The sequence below is a fragment of the Neoarius graeffei genome, chromosome 27 (genome assembly GCF_027579695.1).
Source record: "Neoarius graeffei isolate fNeoGra1 chromosome 27, fNeoGra1.pri, whole genome shotgun sequence".
Classification (NCBI taxonomy): Eukaryota; Metazoa; Chordata; class Actinopteri; order Siluriformes; family Ariidae; genus Neoarius; species Neoarius graeffei.
This window is the reverse complement of record NC_083595.1, coordinates 18,471,788-18,492,406: the sequence shown is the minus strand read 5'-3', so window position 1 is coordinate 18,492,406 and position 20,619 is coordinate 18,471,788. Positions and strand designations below refer to the sequence as shown.

General features: G+C 47.3%; 1 protein-coding gene across 1 annotated transcript in view; it reads right to left on the bottom strand.

Moving 5' to 3' along the window:
• The window catches only part of otog (otogelin), a 550,025-nt gene that overhangs the window by 393,000 nt on the left and 136,406 nt on the right, over nt 1–20,619 (bottom strand). The window contains exons 12-13 of the mRNA XM_060911543.1: nt 10,042–10,150; nt 9,833–9,879 (exon numbers count right to left, since the gene is read on the bottom strand). Of these exons, the coding sequence (XP_060767526.1) occupies nt 9,833–9,879; nt 10,042–10,150 (156 nt within the window). The remainder of the gene's footprint in view (nt 1–9,832; nt 9,880–10,041; nt 10,151–20,619) is intronic.

Genomic DNA, 20,619 nt, shown 5'->3' with positions numbered 1-20,619 from the left:
ATGCATGCTTAAATTCTGTTACTGAAATTGTGTTATGTTTACAGTGAAGGACTGTGCGCACTTTATTTTTTTTACTTAATACAAGAAATTAATGGTTGCCAACATTTTTATCAAAATGGTATTTTATTTTCCATTGTTTAGGCAGCTTCAGCATCATACTGTGAGATTCTGTTCAAATTGTTTTTTTTCTTCTATGAAGCCTGAGCCATTTATTTTATGAGTTTATAATTATTGTTTAATTTAGTCTTCAGGAGAGACTGTGTGCACACACTACTAGTATTTAATAGTTTTTTTTTCTTACATGAAAGCTGAGGCATTTATATTATATTTTAAGGTAACTTCATGTTGTGCTGTGAGGTTCTATGCACTTCAACTTTTGAACCAACAGGTGCATTTGGATAAGTAAAGCCTATTTTTCTGCATTTTTGTAGTCCTGGTAATCTTTTATATTGGTAAAGTTGTTTATAGGACCATTTCTCAGTGTCTGTTTTTTTAATCAATAGTTTTTCAGTAATAACTTAATAATTAACATATCACTCAATTTTAATCACAAAAAGAGAAAATCGCAACAATTTCTCGCAACTTTCACTTCCTCCCGCAATGTGATCGCAACAAAAACCTAAAAAAACCACCGCAACTTTCATCACAATTTTTTGGACCCCCCCCGCAACATCAGACATTTTAGCCCACAACAATCACAAAAAAGGCCCGCGAAATCCTGGGGGGACTGATTAGTGCGTGTGGCATGGGCAGCTTACACATCTGGAAAGACACCATCAGTGCTGAAAGGTATATCCAGGTTCTAGAGCAACATATGCTCCCATCCAGATGACATCTCTTTCAGGGAAGATCTTGCATTTTCCAACATGACAATGCCAAACCACATATTGCATCAATTACAGTATCATAGCTGCATAGAATAAGGGTCCGGGTACTGAACTGGCCAGCCTGCAGTCCAGATCTTTCACCCATAGAAAACATTTGGTGTGTCATAAAATGGAAGATATGACAAAAAAGACCTAAGACAGTTGAGCAACTAGAATCCTACATTAGACAAGAATGGGTTACATTCCTATCCCTAAACTTGAGCAACTTGTCTCCTCAGTCCCCAGACGTTTACAGACTGTTGTAAAGAGAAAAGGGGATGTCTCACAGTGGTAAACATGGCCTTGTCCCAACTTTTTTGAGATGTGTTATGAAATTTAAAATCACCTAATTTTTCTCTTTAAATGATACATTTTCTCAGTTGAAACATTTGATATGTCATCTATGTTCTATTCTGAATAAAATATGGAATTTTGAAACTTCCACATCATTGCATTCTGTTTTTATTTACAATTTGTACTTTGTCCCAACTCTCTTGGAATCGGGGTTATATAAGCCTATGATCCTGATGGGCAATGTAATGGTACCGTACATAATGTCTCTCTTCTTTCATACAGTAGTGTAGTGATGTAATGCTTCATCACTAATTTATGTTATACAGAGATAACTTCCCCTCCTAGAACTGCCACCTTATTGTGGTGGAGGGGTTTGTGTGCTTGAATGATCCTAGGAGCTATGTTGTTGGGGGCATTATGCCCCTGTTAGGGTCTCCCAAGGCAGACAGGTCCTAGGTGACAGGCCAGACCAAGAGCAGTTCATCAAAACCCCTGATGAAGAATAATCAATCAAGGACCGTGACGTCGCCCAGTATGGCACAGCCAGGGCCCCACCCTGGAGCCAGGCCTGGGGTTGGGGCTTGTATGCGAGCGCTTGGTGGCCAGGCCCTAAGGCCGGGCTCAGCCCGAAGTGGTGACGTGGGCCCAATCTCCTGTGGGTTCACCACCCACAGAGGTAGCCATAAGGGGCTGGTGCAGTGTGGATTGGTCGGCAGTCAAAGGCAGGGGCCTCAACAACCTGATCCCCAGACACAGCGGCTAGCTGTTGGGACATAGAATGTCACTTCGCTGGGGGGGAAAGAGCCTGAGCTTGTGCGGGAGGTTGAGAGGTACCGGCTAGACATAGTCGGGCTCACCTCTACGCACAGCTTGGGTTCCGGAACCCAGCTCCTCGAGAGGGGCTGGACTCTCCACTTCTCTGGAGTCGCCCGTGGTGAACGGCGGCAGGCTGGTGTGGGCTTGCTTATAGCTCCCCAGCTCAGCCGCCATGTGTTGGAGTTTACCCCAGTGAATGAGAGGGTCACCTCTCTGCGCCTTCGGATTGGAGAGAGGGCTCTTGCTGTTGTTTGTACCTACGGGCCGAATAGCAGTATAGAGTATCCGGCTTTCTTGGAGTCCCTGGGAGAGGTACTGAGAGGTGCTCAGACTGGGGACTCCATTGTTCTACTGGGGGACTTCAACGCTCACATGGGTCACGACAGTGACGCCTGGAGGGGCGTGATTGGGAGGAACGGCCTCCCCGATCTGAACCCAAGTGGTGTTTTGTTATTGGACTTCTGTGCTATTCACAGTTTGTCCATAACGAACACCATGTTCGAGCATGGGGGTGTCCATAAGTGCACGTGGCACCAGGACACCTTAGGTCGGAAGTTGTTGATTGACTTTGTTGTCATTTCATCAGATCTCCGGCCCTGTGTCTTGGACACTCAGGTGAAGAGAGGGGCTGAGCTGTCAACTGATCACCACCTGGTGGTGAGTTGGATCCACTGGCGGAGGAGGAAGCCAGACAGACCTGGCAGGCTCAAACATATGGTGAGGGTCTGCTGGGAACGTCTGGCCGAGCACTCTGTCGGGGAGGTCTTTAACTCCCACCTCCGGGAGAGCTTCTCCCAGCTTCCGAGGGAGGCAGGGGACATTGAGTCGGAGTGGACCATGTTCTCTGCCTCCATTCTCGACGCAGCTGTTCGGAGTTGTGGCCGCAAGGTCTCCGGTACCTCTTGTGGCGGCAATCCCCGAACCCGCTGGTGGACACCAGAAGTAAGGGATGCTGTCAAGCTGAAGAAGGAGTCGTATTGGGCCATGTTGGCCTCCAGGACTCCTGAGGCAGCTGATGGGTATCAGCAGACCAGGCGTGCCGCAGCTCAGGCAGTTGCGGAGGCAAAAACTCGGAACTGGGAGGAGTTCGGTGAGGCCATGGAGGAGGACTACCGGTCGGCCTCAAAGAAATTCTGGCAAACCGTCCGGCGCCTCAGGAGGGGGAAGCAGTACTCTGCCAACACTTTTTACAGTGCGGGTGGGGAGCTGTTGACCTTGACTGGGGACATTGTCGGGCGGTGGAAGGAATACTTTGAGGATCTCCTCAATCCCACAGTCACGTCTTCCATTGAGGAAGCAGAGGCTGATGACTTAGGGGTGAACTCGTCCATTACCCAAGCCGAAGTCACTGAGGTGGTTAGCAAGCTCCTTGGTGGCAAGGCACTAGGGGTGGATGAAATCCGCCCTGAGTATCTCAAGTCTCTGGATGTTGTGGGGCTGTCTTGGCTGACACGCCTCTGCAACATCGCATGGCAGTTGGGGACAGTGCCTCTGGAGTGGCAGACCGGGGTGGTGGTCCCTCTTTTTAAGAAAGGGGACCGGAGAGTGTACTCCAATAATACGGGAATCACACTTCTCAGCCTCCAAGGGAAGGTTTACTCTAGGGTACTGGAGAGGAGAATTTGGCTGATAGTCGAACCTCGGACCCAGGAGGAACAATGCAGTTTTCGTCCTAGTCACGGAACACTGGACCAGCTCTATACCCTTCATAGGGTGATCGAGGGTTCATGGGAGTTTGCCCAACCAGTCCACATGTGCTTTTGGATCTGGAGAAGGCATTTGACCATGTCCCTCGTGGTATTATGTGGGGGATGCTTCGGGAGTATGGGGTTCAGGGCCCTTTGCTAAGGGCTGTCTGGTCCCTGTACGAACGGAGCAGGAGTCTGGTTCTCATTGCTGGCAGTAAGTCAGACCTGTTCCCAGTGCATGTTGGACTCCGGCAGGGCTGCCCTTTGTCACTGGTTCTGTTCATAATTTTTATGGACAGAATTTCTAGGCGCAGCCAGGGGCTGGAAGGAATCCTGTTTGGGAACCACAGGATTTCATCTCTGCTTTTTGCAGATGTCCTGTTGGCTTCTGCAAACCAGGACCTTCAGCATGCACTGGGGCGGTTTGCAGTCGAGTGTGAAGTGGCTGGGATGAGAATCAGCACCTCCAAGTCCGAGGCCACAGTTCTCGACCGGAAAAGGGTGGCTTGCCCTCTCCAGGTTGGTGGAGAAGTCCTGCCTCAAGTGTAGGAGTTTAAGTGTCTTGGGATCTTGTTCACGAGTGAGGGAAGGCTAGAGCATGAAATCGACAGGTGGATCGGTGCGGCCTCCGCAGGGATGTGGTTGCTTTACCGGTCCGTCGTGGTGAAGAAGGAGCTGAGCCAAAAGGCGAAGCTCTCGATTTACCGGTCGATCTACATTCCGACTCTCACCTATGGTCATGAGCTTTGGGTAATGACCGAAAGAACAAGATCACGGATACAAGCGGCCGAAATGAGTTTCCTTCGCAGGGTGGCTTGGCACTCCCTTAGGGTGAGAAGTACAGTCACTCAGGAGGAGTTCGGAGTAGAGCCGCTGCTCCTCCACATCGAGAGGAATCAGCTGAGGTGGTTCAGGCATCTCTTTCGGATGCCTCCTGGACGCCTCCCTGGGGAGGTGTTCCAGGCGTGTCCCCCCAGGAGGAGGCCCCGGGGAAGACCCAGGACACGCTGGAGGGACTATGTCTCTCGGCTGGCCTGGGAACGCCTCGGTGTTCTTCCCGAGGAGTTGGCCGAGGTGTCTGGGGAAAGGGAAGTTTGGGCTTCCATGCTCAGACTGTTGCCTCCGTGACCTGGCCCCGGATAAGTGGAAGAAGATGAGAAGAGACAGAGAACTTCATCAATTAAATCATCATAATCAAATCACATAGCTACACGCACTCTTGAATGAGAATATACTGTATACTCATGTTTGTCCTACAATAAACTGAGAAACATCTCTGAACAGCTGTGTCTGTGTCAGTGACTGTTTGCTGCTGGATCAGTCAGTGAGGCAGAATCTCTTAGGCGGCAGAGGTCTACATTTCTAGATCGTACTTTGTCAATTCAGCCTCCTTTGGTACAGACAGATCAAATTGTAACATATACATTACAGCACAGTGAAGTTCTTTCTCTGCATTTAATCCGTCTGGGGCAGTGAAAATGTGCACGCACACACACACTGCGTGTGTGTGTGTGTGTGTGTGTGTGTGTGTGTGTGTGTGTGAGAGAAAGAAAGAGAGAGAGAGTTTTTACTGTGACAATTAATAGTGATACTCGATATGACCGCAGTCAGTACAATCTCTCTGAAATAATTAAAAATTTATATATTATACCAGCACATCGCATTACATCCAAAAGCTGAAACATGGAGGCATCACAGATCCATATAATTTACCCAACAATGTATTTATTCTGCCCACTGCCCTCTTTCTTTCTTCTCTCTCTCTCTCTCTCTCTCTCTCTCACTCTGTGTGTGTGTGTGTGTGTGTGTGTGTGTGTGTTTACTGCTTCAGATGAGTTAAATGCAGAGCAGGAATTTCGCTGTGCTTGAGTGTACGTGTGACAAAAATAAAGGCTTATTTTTCTTAATTTACTTACAAATGTATTTATTCTACTTGAAAAGTGTATGGCAAACCAGCTACCAGATTTGGGATACTATGACATCCTGAACTATTTAGTATTTCGGACTTCTAAATACACCAGAGATGCTAAAGGCCTACAGTCAGTACAGATGCCTACCAATATCTTGATGCAGGTTTCATGCATGCCGGAATGTTTTGGGAAATTCCCGATAAAGAAAAATACCTTATTATAATAAAGGTAAGCTCAATTGTGGACTTCTAATAGTAATAAACAAGCCAGGGCTTAGATCTAGCATATTGTATGGCGTTTAGCCTCGTCTACATTTTCAGTACATAACAAACATGCTGCTTGTCTAGCCATGCATTAGGTCTCATAAAATATATCGTGTCCAAAGCCCACATCAAGATATACGGTACATTTTAAAGCTGCACAGAGCTGTCACACTAATCTGATTATAAAATGTTCTCCACACACACGGAAATGCTTTATTTGCATCCAGTCTCCCCATTTAACTGTATGTCGCCATTTTTCTAATCTTTCAGGCTTCACCAGGAAGAAGTGAAAAGTTAATCCAGGCTCATCTCCATGTCTTTTATTACATCCAAAAGCACTACTGGTCTCTGGCATTGTTCTTTTAAGATGTAACTCCTACAAGTTTATCTCTAGATGTTTACTGAATTGGGCTTACAATCACTCATGTACAATTGTGCCGGTTGTTGTCAAACAAAAAGCTTGCCCGGCAACATGGCTGCATAAACATGTCCACAGTTATGAAGATGTCATATGAAAGGCCCTTATAGTAAGTCATGTTTGAAGTTGGTGACATCATGATTTGTACTCGGAACATGTTATTTGAACCTCAGAAAGAGTAAGATGGCAGTGCCCAGGGACATTGTTTTTCTTTTAAAATAAAATCTGTACACAGTATACAGGTCCTAATATGAACAAGTGAACACTCAAACTTGTATTAGATGGATATTATCTGTTAGTACAAAGGAGTTTATTTTCTGGGTTTTGTTTTTAAGTTGACTAAAATCACGAAAACTGTAATAAAACCTGCCTGCCCTGTTTTTCAGTGTCCACATTCAGGGACTTTCACAGTGTACAATTTGTTTGAGCCCTGGGTTTCACTTGTAAAGACTGCATTTGTGGTTAAAAAGGATAAACCAACATGAAGACAAGATGTCTCTGGAAGAAAAGAAAGCCATTTTGAAGCTGAGAGAAAATCTACCAGAGCCATTGCACAAGCCAATGCAACAATTTTGAACATCCTAAAAAAGAACAAAACACTGGTGTACTAGTAACTAGATATCAAACAGGTCTGCCAAGGAAAAGAACAGCAGTTGATGACAGAAATATTGTGAGAGCTGTGAAAATAAACACCAAAATAGCAGTCAGTAACATCACCCACAACTTCCACAGGGTAGATTGAAATTTGCAAAGAGAAACAAACCACAAAAGTTCTGGAACCAAGATTAACCTCTATCAAAGTGATGGAATGTCCAAAATGTGGAAAATGAAAGGATCTACTCATGATCCAAGTAGTCAAGCGTGGCTGCCTTGGGCAAGAATGCATGATGCAGTTCCTTCCAATTAGATTGGATGCATTTATCTGTTGATTTCAAGGGGGGAAATGAAAGTTTTTAGACTGGCCAAGTCAGTCACTAGCTCTTGGGTGGTGCAGTGGTTGGCCCTGTTGCCTCACAGCAAAAAGGTTCTAGGTTCGAACCTCATGGCCAACGTAGGCCTTTCTTTGTGGGGTTTGCATGTTCTCCCCATGTCTACATGATTAGATAAAATACTCAGCACAGGTCCCAAGCCAGGATAGATTGGGGTGGGTTGCATCAGGAATGGCATCTGGTGTAAAAACTATGACAAATCAAATGTGTGGAACAGATCCATTATGGTGATCCTAATGGGAGCAGCCAGAAGTTGTCAATCACCAGATCTTAACTCAATTGAGCATGCATTTCCCAGAAGACTGAAGGGAGGAATTCCCCAAAACAAACCACAACTCAAAGAAGCTGTGCTACAAGCCTTGGCCAGCATTACAAAAGAAAAGTCCAACAGTTTGGTGATGTCAGTGGTGGCCAGCTTGATGCAGTCATTGCCAGCAAGGGATATGAAGTGTTGTTTACTTTAAGACTATCTGTTCCTATATTTTTGCTCATCTAAAATTGGGTGGTCTCACATCAAAGGTGCGGTGTTCTATAACTTGTTTAACACCTATATATGTAAATATCAGGAAATGAAAGCTGGAATTCAGATCGTCTCATATTCATCTTTTGATCTCAAACCCAAATATCTTTACTGCACACCAAAACCAAAAATAAATTGCCTTGTCCTTTCAGTACTTGTGGAGGGCTAAAAAAGCCTAAAGTCCTTTCCTGTGCCATATGGTGGCACCGAGCTCCGTTTCCATTAGCCTGGGCCCGCCCATCCTAAGTGTGACGCAACACGAGGGCCTGTTGCGAGCTTAGTCTGGCAAGGCAAGCTATCTACAGCGAAAAATCGGGAGCCAACCAACTTTGAGCATCTCCAATGGCCTTGGGTAGAGGCGTGTTCAAGGCACTGACATAGTAGAACTGCGACCGGAAGCCATAGATTGTTTACAGAATCTATGCTGGAAGCACTTTATTCACTAGAAACATTACGAACATGGAGCAAGTTCTCATTGAAAATGGAGCAAAGAGCAGCCCTGGAGGTATTTATTGAAAGGAAGGACGTTTTCGCCTTGCTCCCGACCAGCTTCGGTAAGAGTTTAATCTATCAGTTAGCCCCGTCGCGTCACATATGTCAGAGGAAAGAGTGATGTGATTGTTTAAGCTTCGTCACAGCCTTTTCTGGCTTTGACCAGTAGCAAACTGAGGCATTTCAGGGAGGCGGGTCAACCACGCACTTTGGGAAATGGTTGGGCTTAATATCTTTGCCAGACCAAATGCTCGCAGAGCTTTGAAGTTGCGTTAGCCAGACTACGTTTCCATAGCCCTTGGCCTCTCACCTATTACATAGCTAGGGTTACAGTGGGGGCTAGTCCTCTGGTAACCTTGAGAGTTTGACTCCCCACACGCATCTGTATTGCAGTGTGCCTTGACAGACAGCAGCAGGTACCATTTTTTATGATGGTCTTTGGTATGACCTAACCGTGAGTAGAACTCGTGATCAAGAGGCAGACACGCTAACCACTAGGCCAACTCATGGTCTAACTTATGGAGGGCACTATACATCTAATTCTAGCTACTTAACACAGTATATTTTCTTTACATTTTTAAAGAATTTAACACTAAGTTGAATTATTTTCAAAGCTGGGGATTACACTTGCATTTTATTATCCCAGTACTTACACCTGCATAAATATCTCGGTGAAGAGGACTTTACCATTCCAGTAGTGTCCTGAAACTCTGGATCAGTATGTGACTGCTATCTGACTGCAATTCCCACTATCTGGCATCACCCAGATGAGGATGGTTTCCCTTTTGAGTCGGGTTCCTCTCTGAGGTTTCTTCCTCATGTCATCTCAAGTAATGTTTTCTTGCCTCTGTTAGCTCTGGCTTGCCCATTAGGGATTCAAAATCTAAATAAATATGGATTTCTGTAAAGCTGCTTTGTGCAATGTCAATTGTTATAAGTGCTATATAAATAAAATCATTGTGTGATCTATACTGATAAGTGCAAAATAACTCAGAATTTGTCATTTAACTATTTAAGAGATGGTCTACTATCACACAGTTTTCACAAATTAATAACATTATTAAGTGCAAAGGAAAAATACCTTTATGACAATTCCACTTAAAATGGTTAAAATAACTTGCTAGTAAAATGGCATAGATTACATCTTGCCTTATAAAGCCAGATCTACCTTGCAGTAGATACCTACTCATTCTGGCTCACAGCTTTCAAATGGAAATGTGGAAATACATTATCCCTACTGTTTAATGCTGTTTCTCACCATAGCAGCTGGTAGCCAATAAAATGCAAACAAACAAACTAAATGAGACATTCATTTGATGTCTGGGGTGACTAAAATGCAAGCGCAACAGAAAGCTATTTGTGCTGTGTGCATGTTATGTTCATCACTCAAAAATAAGCAAATGGAACTGGCATAATATATCAAACCCAAAATCCCACACCACCACCCTTGCTCACTGACAATCTTGAAAAAAGGAGAACAATAGTTTCCATTTCTGGAAGGAGGAATAGACAAAAGCAGTAGAGACTGAATAAGGGGTTAAAGAGGGATAGAGTTAAAGACTGAAAGAGCACAAACCTGGGCAGCTGTGCTCTGTGCAGTTCCACACACCACCAGCACATGTGCTAAAAGAGTCAGAGACAGGTATACAGTCACTGAAAATATATCAATAATGCTATTTATATTGCATTATAATTTTCCAAATTAAAAAATTACATCTGTCTTAAATCTTATGTCTAAATATTACAATGTGTAGACATTGTATAGAAGTTATGATTGTGTCTAACCAGTTGTTGCACTCCTCTTTTATCATGTGTCCTGAAGGGTACAGCATTCCCCGATGTTCACAAGGACAGTCTGATGGTTTTACACAGATTCCATCCTCATAGATTAAATCTGTCAACACACACACACACACACACACAAACACAGTCTACTCACCTTTCACATACTTTATTGGGCAATATAGTACAGGCATAACAGTCATGGGGAAAATAAATTATTTATTTTATTTATTTTTAATCGGGGCCTAAATAATAGTTGTGTGGTCCTGACCAACTTGGGGAAAAATAAGTACACCAGATAATTTAGTAACAGGTAGAGAGCCACCTTTAGCAAAAATAACATTTTCCTTGGGAGTATCTCACTGTGACAGTTCGTATGGGGGGGGTGGAGCACAGAAGGACGGCAGGCTAGAACTGAGTTCACAAAACTCTTTTTATTGTCACACTTTTCAGCGTTTACACTCTCCCAGACACTCAGACACACGCACACACATCAGTCGTCTGGTTGGGGAGAGAGCTCCCTCTGCTCTCGCTCTCTCTCCTTAAATAGGGCACGGTCACTGGGGAAGACACACAAACACATTAATTGACATCAGGTGCAGTGATTCTGCCACTTACCTTCTCTGACTCCGCCCTCCGGTCACAGACCAATGCTTGACCACGCCCCCACTGCCACATACCCCCACCGCCCGACTCAGGCTGGGCAGCCATCCGGCCTGCAGCCAACTCCCCCCCCCCCCCCCCCCCCCCCCCCGACGGGAGAGGAAGTCCACCATGACCATCTGCGCCCCTGGCCTGTGGATCACCTTGAAGTTAAAGGGTTGGAGTGCCAGATACCAATGGGTGATCCGCGCGTTGGCATCCTTCATGCGGTGGAGCCACTGGAGGGGCACGTGGTCCGAACAGAGGGTGAAAGGGCGTCCCAGCAGGTAGTAACGGAGGGCGAGAACCGCCCACTTGATCGCCAGGCACTCTTTCTCAATGGTGCTGTAGCGCCCCTCACGCACCGACAGCTTCCGACTGATATACAGTACTGGGCGATCCTCCCCCTCCACCTCCTGGGACAAAACAGCCCCCAGCCCTCTGTCCAACACATCCGTCTGCAACATAAAGGGGAGAGAAAAGTCAGGGGAGTGTAAAAGTGGCCCCCCACACAGTGCAGCCTTTATCTCAGAAAAAGCCCGCTGGCATTGCTCCGTCCACTGGACCAGATCTGGTGTCCCCTTTTTAGTCAGATCAGTCAGCGGGCTGGTGACATCCGAATAATTAGGTATAAACCTACGATAATAGCCAGCCAGCCCCAGGAACTGTCTCACCCCCTTTTTGGTCTTGGGCCTCAGGCAGGCCGCAATTGCTGCTGTCTTGTTAATTTGGGGATGCACCTGCCCGTTGCCTAAGTGGAAGCCCAGATACCATACTTCCACCCGCCCAATCGCACACTTCTTCGGGTTGGCTGTGAGACCCGCTCGCCTCAGCGACCTAAGGACGGCCCTCAGATGTTCGAGGTGCCTCGGCTAGTCATATACTATAGATATACTGTAGATAATGTCGTCGAGGTAGGCGGCCGCATAGGTGGTGTGGGGGTGGAGGACCCTATCCATCAGCCACTGAAACATAGCGGGCACCCCAAACAGCCCAAAAGGAAGTGTGACAAATTGATGTAAGCCGAACGGTGTGGAAAAGGTCGTTTTTTTTCTCGGGATAATGGAGTCAAGGGGATCTGCCAATAACCCTTTGTTAAATCCAGTGTCGAGTAAAAGCGAGCTGTGTCTAGTCGATCGAGCAACTCATCAATATGAGGCATTGGGTACGCGTTGAATTTAGACAACGCATTGACTTTTCTATAGTCTACACAGACCCGGACCGACCCGTCGGCCTTGGGTACCAAGACCACCGGGCTGCTCCAGTCACTGTGGGACTTCTCGACGATGCCCATTTCGAGCATGGCCTCGAGTTCTTCCCGAACCACTTTTTTCTTGTGTTCGGGTAGCCTATAAAGGCGGCTATGTACTACAACCCCCGGGGGCATCTCAACGTGGTGCTCTATGAGGTTGGTGCGGCTGGGCAGGGGCAAGAACACGTCCGAAAACTCGGTCTGCAACTGGGCAACCTCCGCAAGTTGGGTCGGGGAGAGGTGGTCTCCACAGGGGACCGGAGAGGTATGTGATGCCAATGTTCTCTTTTGAACCTCCGGCCCCAGCTCCGCCTTCTCCAGGACCACCGACACCAACGCCATGGGGACCTCCTCGTTCCAGAGTTTGAGCAGATTGAGGTGGTAAATCTGTAGCGCCCCACCCCTATCCGTTCGCCTCACCTCATAGTCAACATCCCCGACTCGCCGTGTGACCTCAACGGGTCCTTGCCACTTGGCGACTAATTTGGAGCTCGATGTGGGCAACAGTACGAGTACCTTATCTCCCGGTGCGAATTCCCTAAGGCGCGTACCCTTGTTGTACAGGCGGGTTTGTCGTTCTTGGGCCTGCCGCAAATTCTCCTGAGTTAGGTGCGCGAGTGTGTGGAGTTTTGCGTGCAGGTCAATAACATATTGGATTTCATTTTTGCTTGGTGAAGGTCCCTCCTCCCAATTTTCTCGCAGCACATCTAGAATGCCGCGCGGCTTACGCCCATATAACAATTCAAACAGGGAGAACCCCGTGGAGGCTTGGGGGACCTATCGCACTGCAAAAAGCAAGGGTTCAAGCCATTTATCCCAATTACATGCGTCCTCACTTACAAATTTTTTAATTATATTTTTGAAGGTGCGATTGAACCGTTCAACTAAACCGTCTGTTTGTAGGTGATACACGCTGGTGCGGATTGGCTTAATACCCAACAACCCATACAGTTCGTTCAGTGTACGTGATATAAACAAGGTGCCTTGGTCCGTCAGAATCTCTTTCGGGATTCCAACTCGGGAGATAACGTGGAAGAGTGCCTCCGCAATACTGCGTGCTGAGATATTGCGCAGAGACACCACTTCCGGGTATCACGTTGCATAGTCCACCAGAACTAATATAAAGTGGTACCCTCGTGTTGACCGATCTAATGGCCCGACGAGATCCATCCCAATTCTTTCGAACGGGGTCTCAATTAACGGTAGAGGGCGCAAAGGCGCTTTTGGAATGCCGCTGGATTTACTAACTGGCATTCGTGGCACGCCGTACACCACCTACGGACATCGCCACGAATTCCTGGCCAATAGAACCGGGCCATTATTCGGGCAAGTGTTTTATCCTGCCCTAAGTGTCCAGCCATGGGATTAAAGTGAGCCGCCTGGAATACCAATTCCCGCCGGCTCTTCGGAATCAAAAGCTGCGTGACTCGCTCTTTAGTTTGAGTGTCCTGCGTCACTCGGTATAATCTATCCTTCATAATCGCGACGTAGGGGAAGGACGGGGTGGCGTTTGGCTGGAGCATTTGACCATCGATTACTCTCACTTGGTCAAACGCATGCCGCAGAGTCTCTTCTCGCGACTGCTCTAATGGGAAATCCGCGAGGGATTCCCCAATAGAGAGAGAAGGGGCCGGCGGCTCCTCACTCTGATGCGGAGATGACATGGACGGCTCTGTGACAGCTGCTCCCGCCAAAGCGACACCGGGACCTCCCCCTGTTAAACTACGGCAGGACCCACTCTTCACTAGATGATTCATTAATTCCCCAAATCCCGGCCAATCAGTCCCCAAAATTATCGAGTGGGTAAGGCAAGGATTAACCGCCGCCTTCACTATAAATTTTTCCCCTCGGAAAAGGATGTGGACCGACACTAGAGGGTAGTTGTGAACATCCCGATGCACACACAACACCTTCACCAATTGTGCTCCCCCCAATGCCTCGTCTTGCACCAGGCTTTGGTGGATTGTGGTCTGATTACAACCAGAATCCACCAATGCCTGATATGTATCCCCTTGGATACTCACCAGTATGCGATACGCTCCGGCCTGATCGAGGGCAGCTCCTGGCGCGTCAGGGATCCGAACCACCGCGCCCACCTCCATCACCAAGCACTGCTGTTGGAGGTGGCCTGGCTCCCCGCAGCGCCAGCAAACCGGCCCGGGCTTCCTCTCTGCACTAGTGCTCTGAGGCTCACTCACCTGAGGGGGGGGGAGAGACAGACACAGAAGGGAGAAACGGGAAGGCACCATGGGTGCGGTGGGCTGGCTGAGGTGGCGCTGGCCCCCGTCTCCACAGTGGGGGAATGGGGCGAGGAGGAGACACAGGAGGAGGGGGAGAGAGAGAGAGAGGAGAAGAGAGATGAGGTTGTCTGCTGTCCTGCTGTCGGACAGCTGCCAAATGGTCCTCCGCCAGCTTGATTGCCTGATCCAGCGACGCCGGGTGGTGGCACTGGACCCACTCTGCGGTTCCTGCTGGTAAACGCGCGACGAACTGCTCCAGTACCACCTGGTCAATGAGTTCCTCGGCGTCGCGGTTGTCAGCCCTCAACCACTGCCAGCAGGCGTCCTGGAGTTGCTGGCCGAATGCGAACGGCCGGCCAACTTCCTCCAAGTGCAAAGCGTGGAAGCGCTGACGTTGTTGCTCGGGGGTGTGCCCCACACGCTGGAGGATGGCCCGGTGAAGGTCCGCATAGGCCAACCGGCGGTCGGCGGGGAGCTGTAGCGCGGCCAGCTGCGCCTCTGCCGTTAGCAGGGGGAGGAGGCGCACCGCACACTGTTCCACCGGCCACCCCGAGGTCTCTGCTACCTGCTCAAAGAGCATGAGGAAGGCCTCGGGGTCGTCCTGCGGGCCCATCTTCGTGAGGGTGAGGGGGGAAGGGCCCGCGGCGGTGGAGTTGGTGGACACCGCTGACGCGAGGAGGTGCCGGAACCCCCGACGATCTTCCTGTTGCACCAGCACCAGGGCCTCGAACTGTTGTTCTTGCTCCTTTCGGAGGGCGAGCAGCACCTGGTGCTGGCTCTGTTGGGCCATGGTGAGGGCGTGGATCAGGTCTGCGAAGGGGGATGACTCCATGGGGCTGTTCTCTTCTGTGCTCATTCCCTGGTTTTGGCACCACTGTGACAGTTCGTATGGGGGTGGAGCACAGAAGGATGGCAGGCCAGAACTGAGTTCACAAAACTCTTTTTATTGTCACACTTTTCAGCGTTTACACTCTCCCAGGCACTCAGACACATGCACACACATCAGTCGTCTGGTTGGGGAGAGAGCTCCCTCTGCTCTCGCTCTCTCTCCTGAAATAGGGCGCGGTCACTGGGAAAGACACACAAACACATTAATTCACATCAGGTGCAGTGATTCTGCCACTTACCTTCCCTGACTCTGCCCTCCGGTCACAGACTGATACTTGACCACGCCCCTGTTGCCACACTCACATTTGTCAGTCCGGTGCGCTTTGGCGCACGTACCTGAAGAACTCTCTGGTGCATCCCAGACTGCGCATGCATCGAGCAACCTCTCACACGCGTGCCGTTAATGACGCACACCTGCACATGATTGAGGAGCAATATGTGCACCTATATAAGGACAGCTTAGATGCATGCCTAGTGCGAAGTGACATCAGTACATATTACTGAGCCTTAGATTACCTGTGTTGGCTTTCCTGGTTTCCTGATCTCTGTGCCTGTTCCTAGTTTATGTTTTGCTCTTTGCTTGTGATATTCTGTTTGTGCCTCACCTGACTATTTGTATGTCTTAATGTTTCTGAGTTTGCCTGCTGATTTGAACTGCTTGCCTGTGTGTTTTCACTATAATAATAAATATACTTCTGCACTTACATCCGCCTCCTACCTTGCACCTGACAGAATACTTCGCCAGCAATTGATGTAGCGGAAGTTATACAGTTTACCATTCCACGCATCTACCTGGTTCCCTTATCTCAGCCCATAGCTTCTTATTTCCAGCAGCACTTTGGAATGGAACTCCCTAGGGGATTCAGCCTGCAGTGCGATCTGTTCTATGCGGACCTCGAAGAACCCAAGCCACCAGAACCAAACTGGGTGAGCTGCATGCTCACTTAGATAGCTGGATGAGCTTGCCGATGGGTGGAGTACCTCATCAGAGTAGAGCACCCATGCCTTCAGAGCTCACAGACTTTCCTAAACATGCTCACGTTCATCTATGAATCAGTAGAAGAAGAGGACTCCCATGAATTTTTTTGGGAGGGGTCTATCACACCTGAGGCCAATGCAGTGGCAATGGAGAAATATGTTGCTCCAGAGCTCCCTGCAGTGGCCAATGCAGCAGCACCGGATGAGGCCATTGCTCCAGAGCCCCTCCTAGAGGCTGGTGTTCTAGAGCCAGTCAGCACCTGAACCTGAGCTAAAACCAGAACCAGCACCTGAACAAGAACCAGCTCCTCAGCCTGCATCAGAGCCAGCATCTGAACCAGAGCACTAGCCAGAGTCACTGCCAGCACCAGAGCCAGAACCAGAGCCCAAGTAAGAGCCAGTACCCAAACCCAAGCCTGAGCCAGTGCTAGTGCTAGCATCTGTGCCAGTGTCTGGTCCAGTGTCAGAGCCAGTGTGCTAGTGCTAGTGTCTACTCCAGAACCAGTGCCAGAGTTGGAGTCAGTGCCAGTGTCAGGGCCAGAGCCAGTGCCAGCTCCAGCATCAGAGCCAGAGTCGGAGTCAGCTCCTGTACCAGAGCCAGTTCCAGCACCTGAGTCTGATTCAGCTCCAGTGCCAGAGCCAACGCCAGCATCAGAGCCAGTGCCAGCTCCCAAACCAGTGCCAGAGTCAGAGTCAGAGTCAGTGCCAGTGTCTGCTCCAGAACCAGTGTTAGTGCCAGAGTCAGTGCCAGTGTCTGCTCCAGAACCAGTGCCAGCACCAGAGTCAGAATCAGAGCCAGCACCAGTGCTTGTTCCAGAACCAGTGCCAGCACCAGAGTCTGAGTCCATGCCAGGACCTGAGCCTGCTCCAGAACCAGTGTCCAAGGATGATGGCACTGCCTTAGCTGGTTATGATGACATCATCATCCCATCGCCACTCAGCCATGAAGGCGTCGTCGTCCCACTGCCACCTGGCCATGAAGGCATCATCATCCCACCGCCAAGTCCTAACCAGGACTGAAGTATTGTGCTAACAGAGCTCGAGCCCACTTCCAGTCCTGTGTCCGAGTCAAGTCCAGAGTCTGAACTTGCTTCCTGCCCAGAACCCAGGTCATCTCTAGAGGTCGAATCCAGAGCTTGAGCACACTTCCAGCCCTGAGTCCAAGCCTAGTCCAGAGCTCACACCTGAGTCATTTCCTGAGCTTGAGCCAGAGTCCAATCCAGAGCCAGAGTCATCTCCAGAGCTCAAGCCCGAGTCATCTCCAGGACCCAAGACCAGTTCAAGTCAGGAGTCCAAGTCTTGTCCTGAGCCTGAGCCCCCACCAGAGACAAGAAGGATGGATTTTCACTCCTGGAGGGAGCTCTTTTGGGGGGGAGGTTCTGTCAGTCCGGCATGCTTTGGCATGCATACCTGAAGAACTCTCTGGCCCATCCCAGACTGTGCATGCTTTGAGTGACCTCTCACACATGTGCCGTTAATGATGCACACTTGCACATGATTGAGGGACAATATGTGCACCTATAGAAGGACTGCTTAGATGCATGCCTAGTGCATAGTGTTACACAATGTCAGTACTGAGCCTTAGATTACCCATGTCTGATTTCCTGGTTTCCTGATGTCTGTGTCTGTTCCTAGTTTACGTTTTGCTCTTTGCCTGTGATATCCTGTTTGTGCCTTGCCCGACCTTTTGCATGTCTAACATGCAAAAGATTTTGCCTGCCGATTTGGACTGTTTGCCTGTGTGTTTTCACTATAATAATAAATATACTTCTGCATTTACATCCGCCTCCTACCTCGCACCTGACAGCATTGATTTCGATAAATTTTGGCCCACTTTTCTTTCCAACATTGCTTGGAAAGAAAGTTCATTGATGTTTGAAGCAAATTGACATCTGAATGGTTAAAGAAGAAAAAAAATCCAAGTGGCCAAGTCAAAGTGACATTAAGATGCTGTGGCAAGATCTTAACAGAGTTGAGCATAAATGAATGTTTGTCATAAATGAATGTCATTTATGCTCAACTCTGTTAAGATCTTGCCACAGCATCTTAATGTCACTTTGACTTGGCCACTTGGATTTTTTTTCTTCTTTAACCATTCAGATGTCAATTTGCTGGTGTGGGATCAATGTCCTGTGGCGAGTCTGGCCCAGCTTAAGATGGCCTTACATTTATCTCAAGAATATTCTGGTACAAAGTGATGTTCAGTGTTGTCTCATATACTGCAAGTTTCCCAGGTCCTGTGGTTCAAAACAAGTCCAAATCATCACCTCTCCACCACCACTGACAGTTGGTATGAGGTGTCATTGGTGATATGCCATGATTGGTTTTCACCAAACATAGCACTGTGCATGTTGACCAAACATCTCCACTTTGGTCTCATTAGTCCAAAGGATATTTTTTCAGAACGTTTGTGGTTTGTTCAGATGCAACTTTCCAAGTCTAAGTCATTATTTTTTTGAGAGAAGGGGCTTTTTCCTAGTCACCCTTCCATGAAAGTCATACTTGTTCAGCCTTTTTCTGATTGTGCTGCCATGAACATAAACACTTTATGTGTTTACAGAGGCCTGTAGATCACATGATGAAGCTATTGGGGTTTTCTTTATATCTCTGAGCATTAAATGGTCCAACCTTGCACTGAATTTGCTGGAATGTCCACTCTTGGGAAAATTGGCAACTCTCTATTTGTAAACAACCCTTCTCACTGTAGAATAGTGAATTTTAAATTGTTTGGAGATGGCCTTATAACCCTTGACTGATGAGAAGCAACAGTTGCTTCTCTGAGGTCAAGAGTGATGTCCTTTCTTCTTGGCATGATGTTGACAAAAACATAAATTCTAAAACACAAAGGGTTTACTTACTTTTCTCCCACCTGGTTTCTGAATTCTACCTTACATTTTTTGGGGGAGGGAATGACTAAATATTGAAATTTGTTCTGTGTGTTTTTTGTCACTGGAGGTTAGTTGCTTGTTTATAGAAACAGGTGAGGACCACACAATTGTTATTTAGGCCCTGATCAATAAAAACAATTCAAAGGAGAGTCTGAATGTAAGTACAGCAAAGACAGATGACACACATGTTCAGAAGAGCATTAAATGGTCCAACCTTGCACTGAATTTGCTGGAATGTCCACTCTTGGGAAAATTGGCAACTCTCTATTTGTAAACAACCCTTCTCACTGTAGAACAGTGAATTTCAAATTGTTTGGAGATATCTTTATAACCCTTGACTGATTGAGAAGCAATTGTTAACAATAACAATTGTTATTTAGGCCCTGATAAATAAAAGCAATTCAAAGGAGAGTCTACTTTTTCCCACATTGAATGTAAGTACAGCAAAGACAAATGACACACATGCTCAGAAGAGCAAGCCTGATCATTAAAAGAAAGTACAAGGTGTGATTAATTGTGCACAAAAATGGTATCCATGACAATGGAACAGTGAAAAAAATGTGAGAAAATAAACCCTTAGTAAGTGTGAAAGGGTGAATTCTCCAGCAAGAGAGTCAGTGACTGAAACATTTCCCAACTGAAAAATTCATATTGGTCTGCGCGTCTTTGACATCTGGCAAATTATTTTTTCCAGCTCCCTTATTACTAGTTTCACGTCTACCAGCACTTGCTAACAAGCAAAAACAGTCTCCCATGGTTGAGATGAAATCTGCAAGAGCAAAATATTTTGCAGACTGTATGGCTAAACATAATCACCAACCAAGGGTACTATTCAGTACATTAAACACCTTGATCAACCCCACAGCTAGGGACAGCAGTCATCATTAAGCTGTGAAATTTTTCTTCATTTCTTTGTTACCAAGATATCAGCTATTAGATGTAATGTATTTTCCAGCAGAGACCTTGTACTAGCTCCTCCCGTGTGCACTGTTATTTTAAATAAGTTTTACCCAATCTCCCTCTCTCACTTACGCAAAGTTGTCTCTGACTTAAAGCCGTCCTCATACCCTTTCGACCCCATTCCTCCTTGGATCATTAAAGATACATTTGACAGTGTAGGTCCCTTCATCCTGTCAATTATAAACCATTCTCTTATTACTGGCCAAGTTCCAGAATTCTTTAAACATGCTCTTGTGCAGCCACTTATAAAAAAGTCTGATAGTGACCAGTCTGATCTTAATAATTATAGGTCAATTTTAAAGTTCCCATTCTTGTCCAAGGTACTTGAGAAAACTGTCTTCCAGCAACTCCAGTTCTTTTTAATTGTCAACAATGTTCTGGATATTTTTCATTCAGTATAGTTTCTGCCCAAATCCCAGCATTGAGTCTGCACTTATAAAAGTCACAAATGATCTTCTGATATCTGCAGATAATAATAATAATAATGTTAAATTTATATAGCGCCTTTCACAAAACCCAAGGTCGCTTTACAGTTATAAATAAATAAGTCATTCCAATGGTGTAGCAGCCACAGTCCCACCAAAAGGCGCACGAAAACAAGTCCCACACCACCAGCACAGCCGCCATGACACCGCCGGCAACATCACTCAGAACACCATGCCATGGATCCACAAAGTGAGCACAGAAGCACTGCCACGAAGAGCACTGGTGCGTCCCAAACTGCCTGCACAGC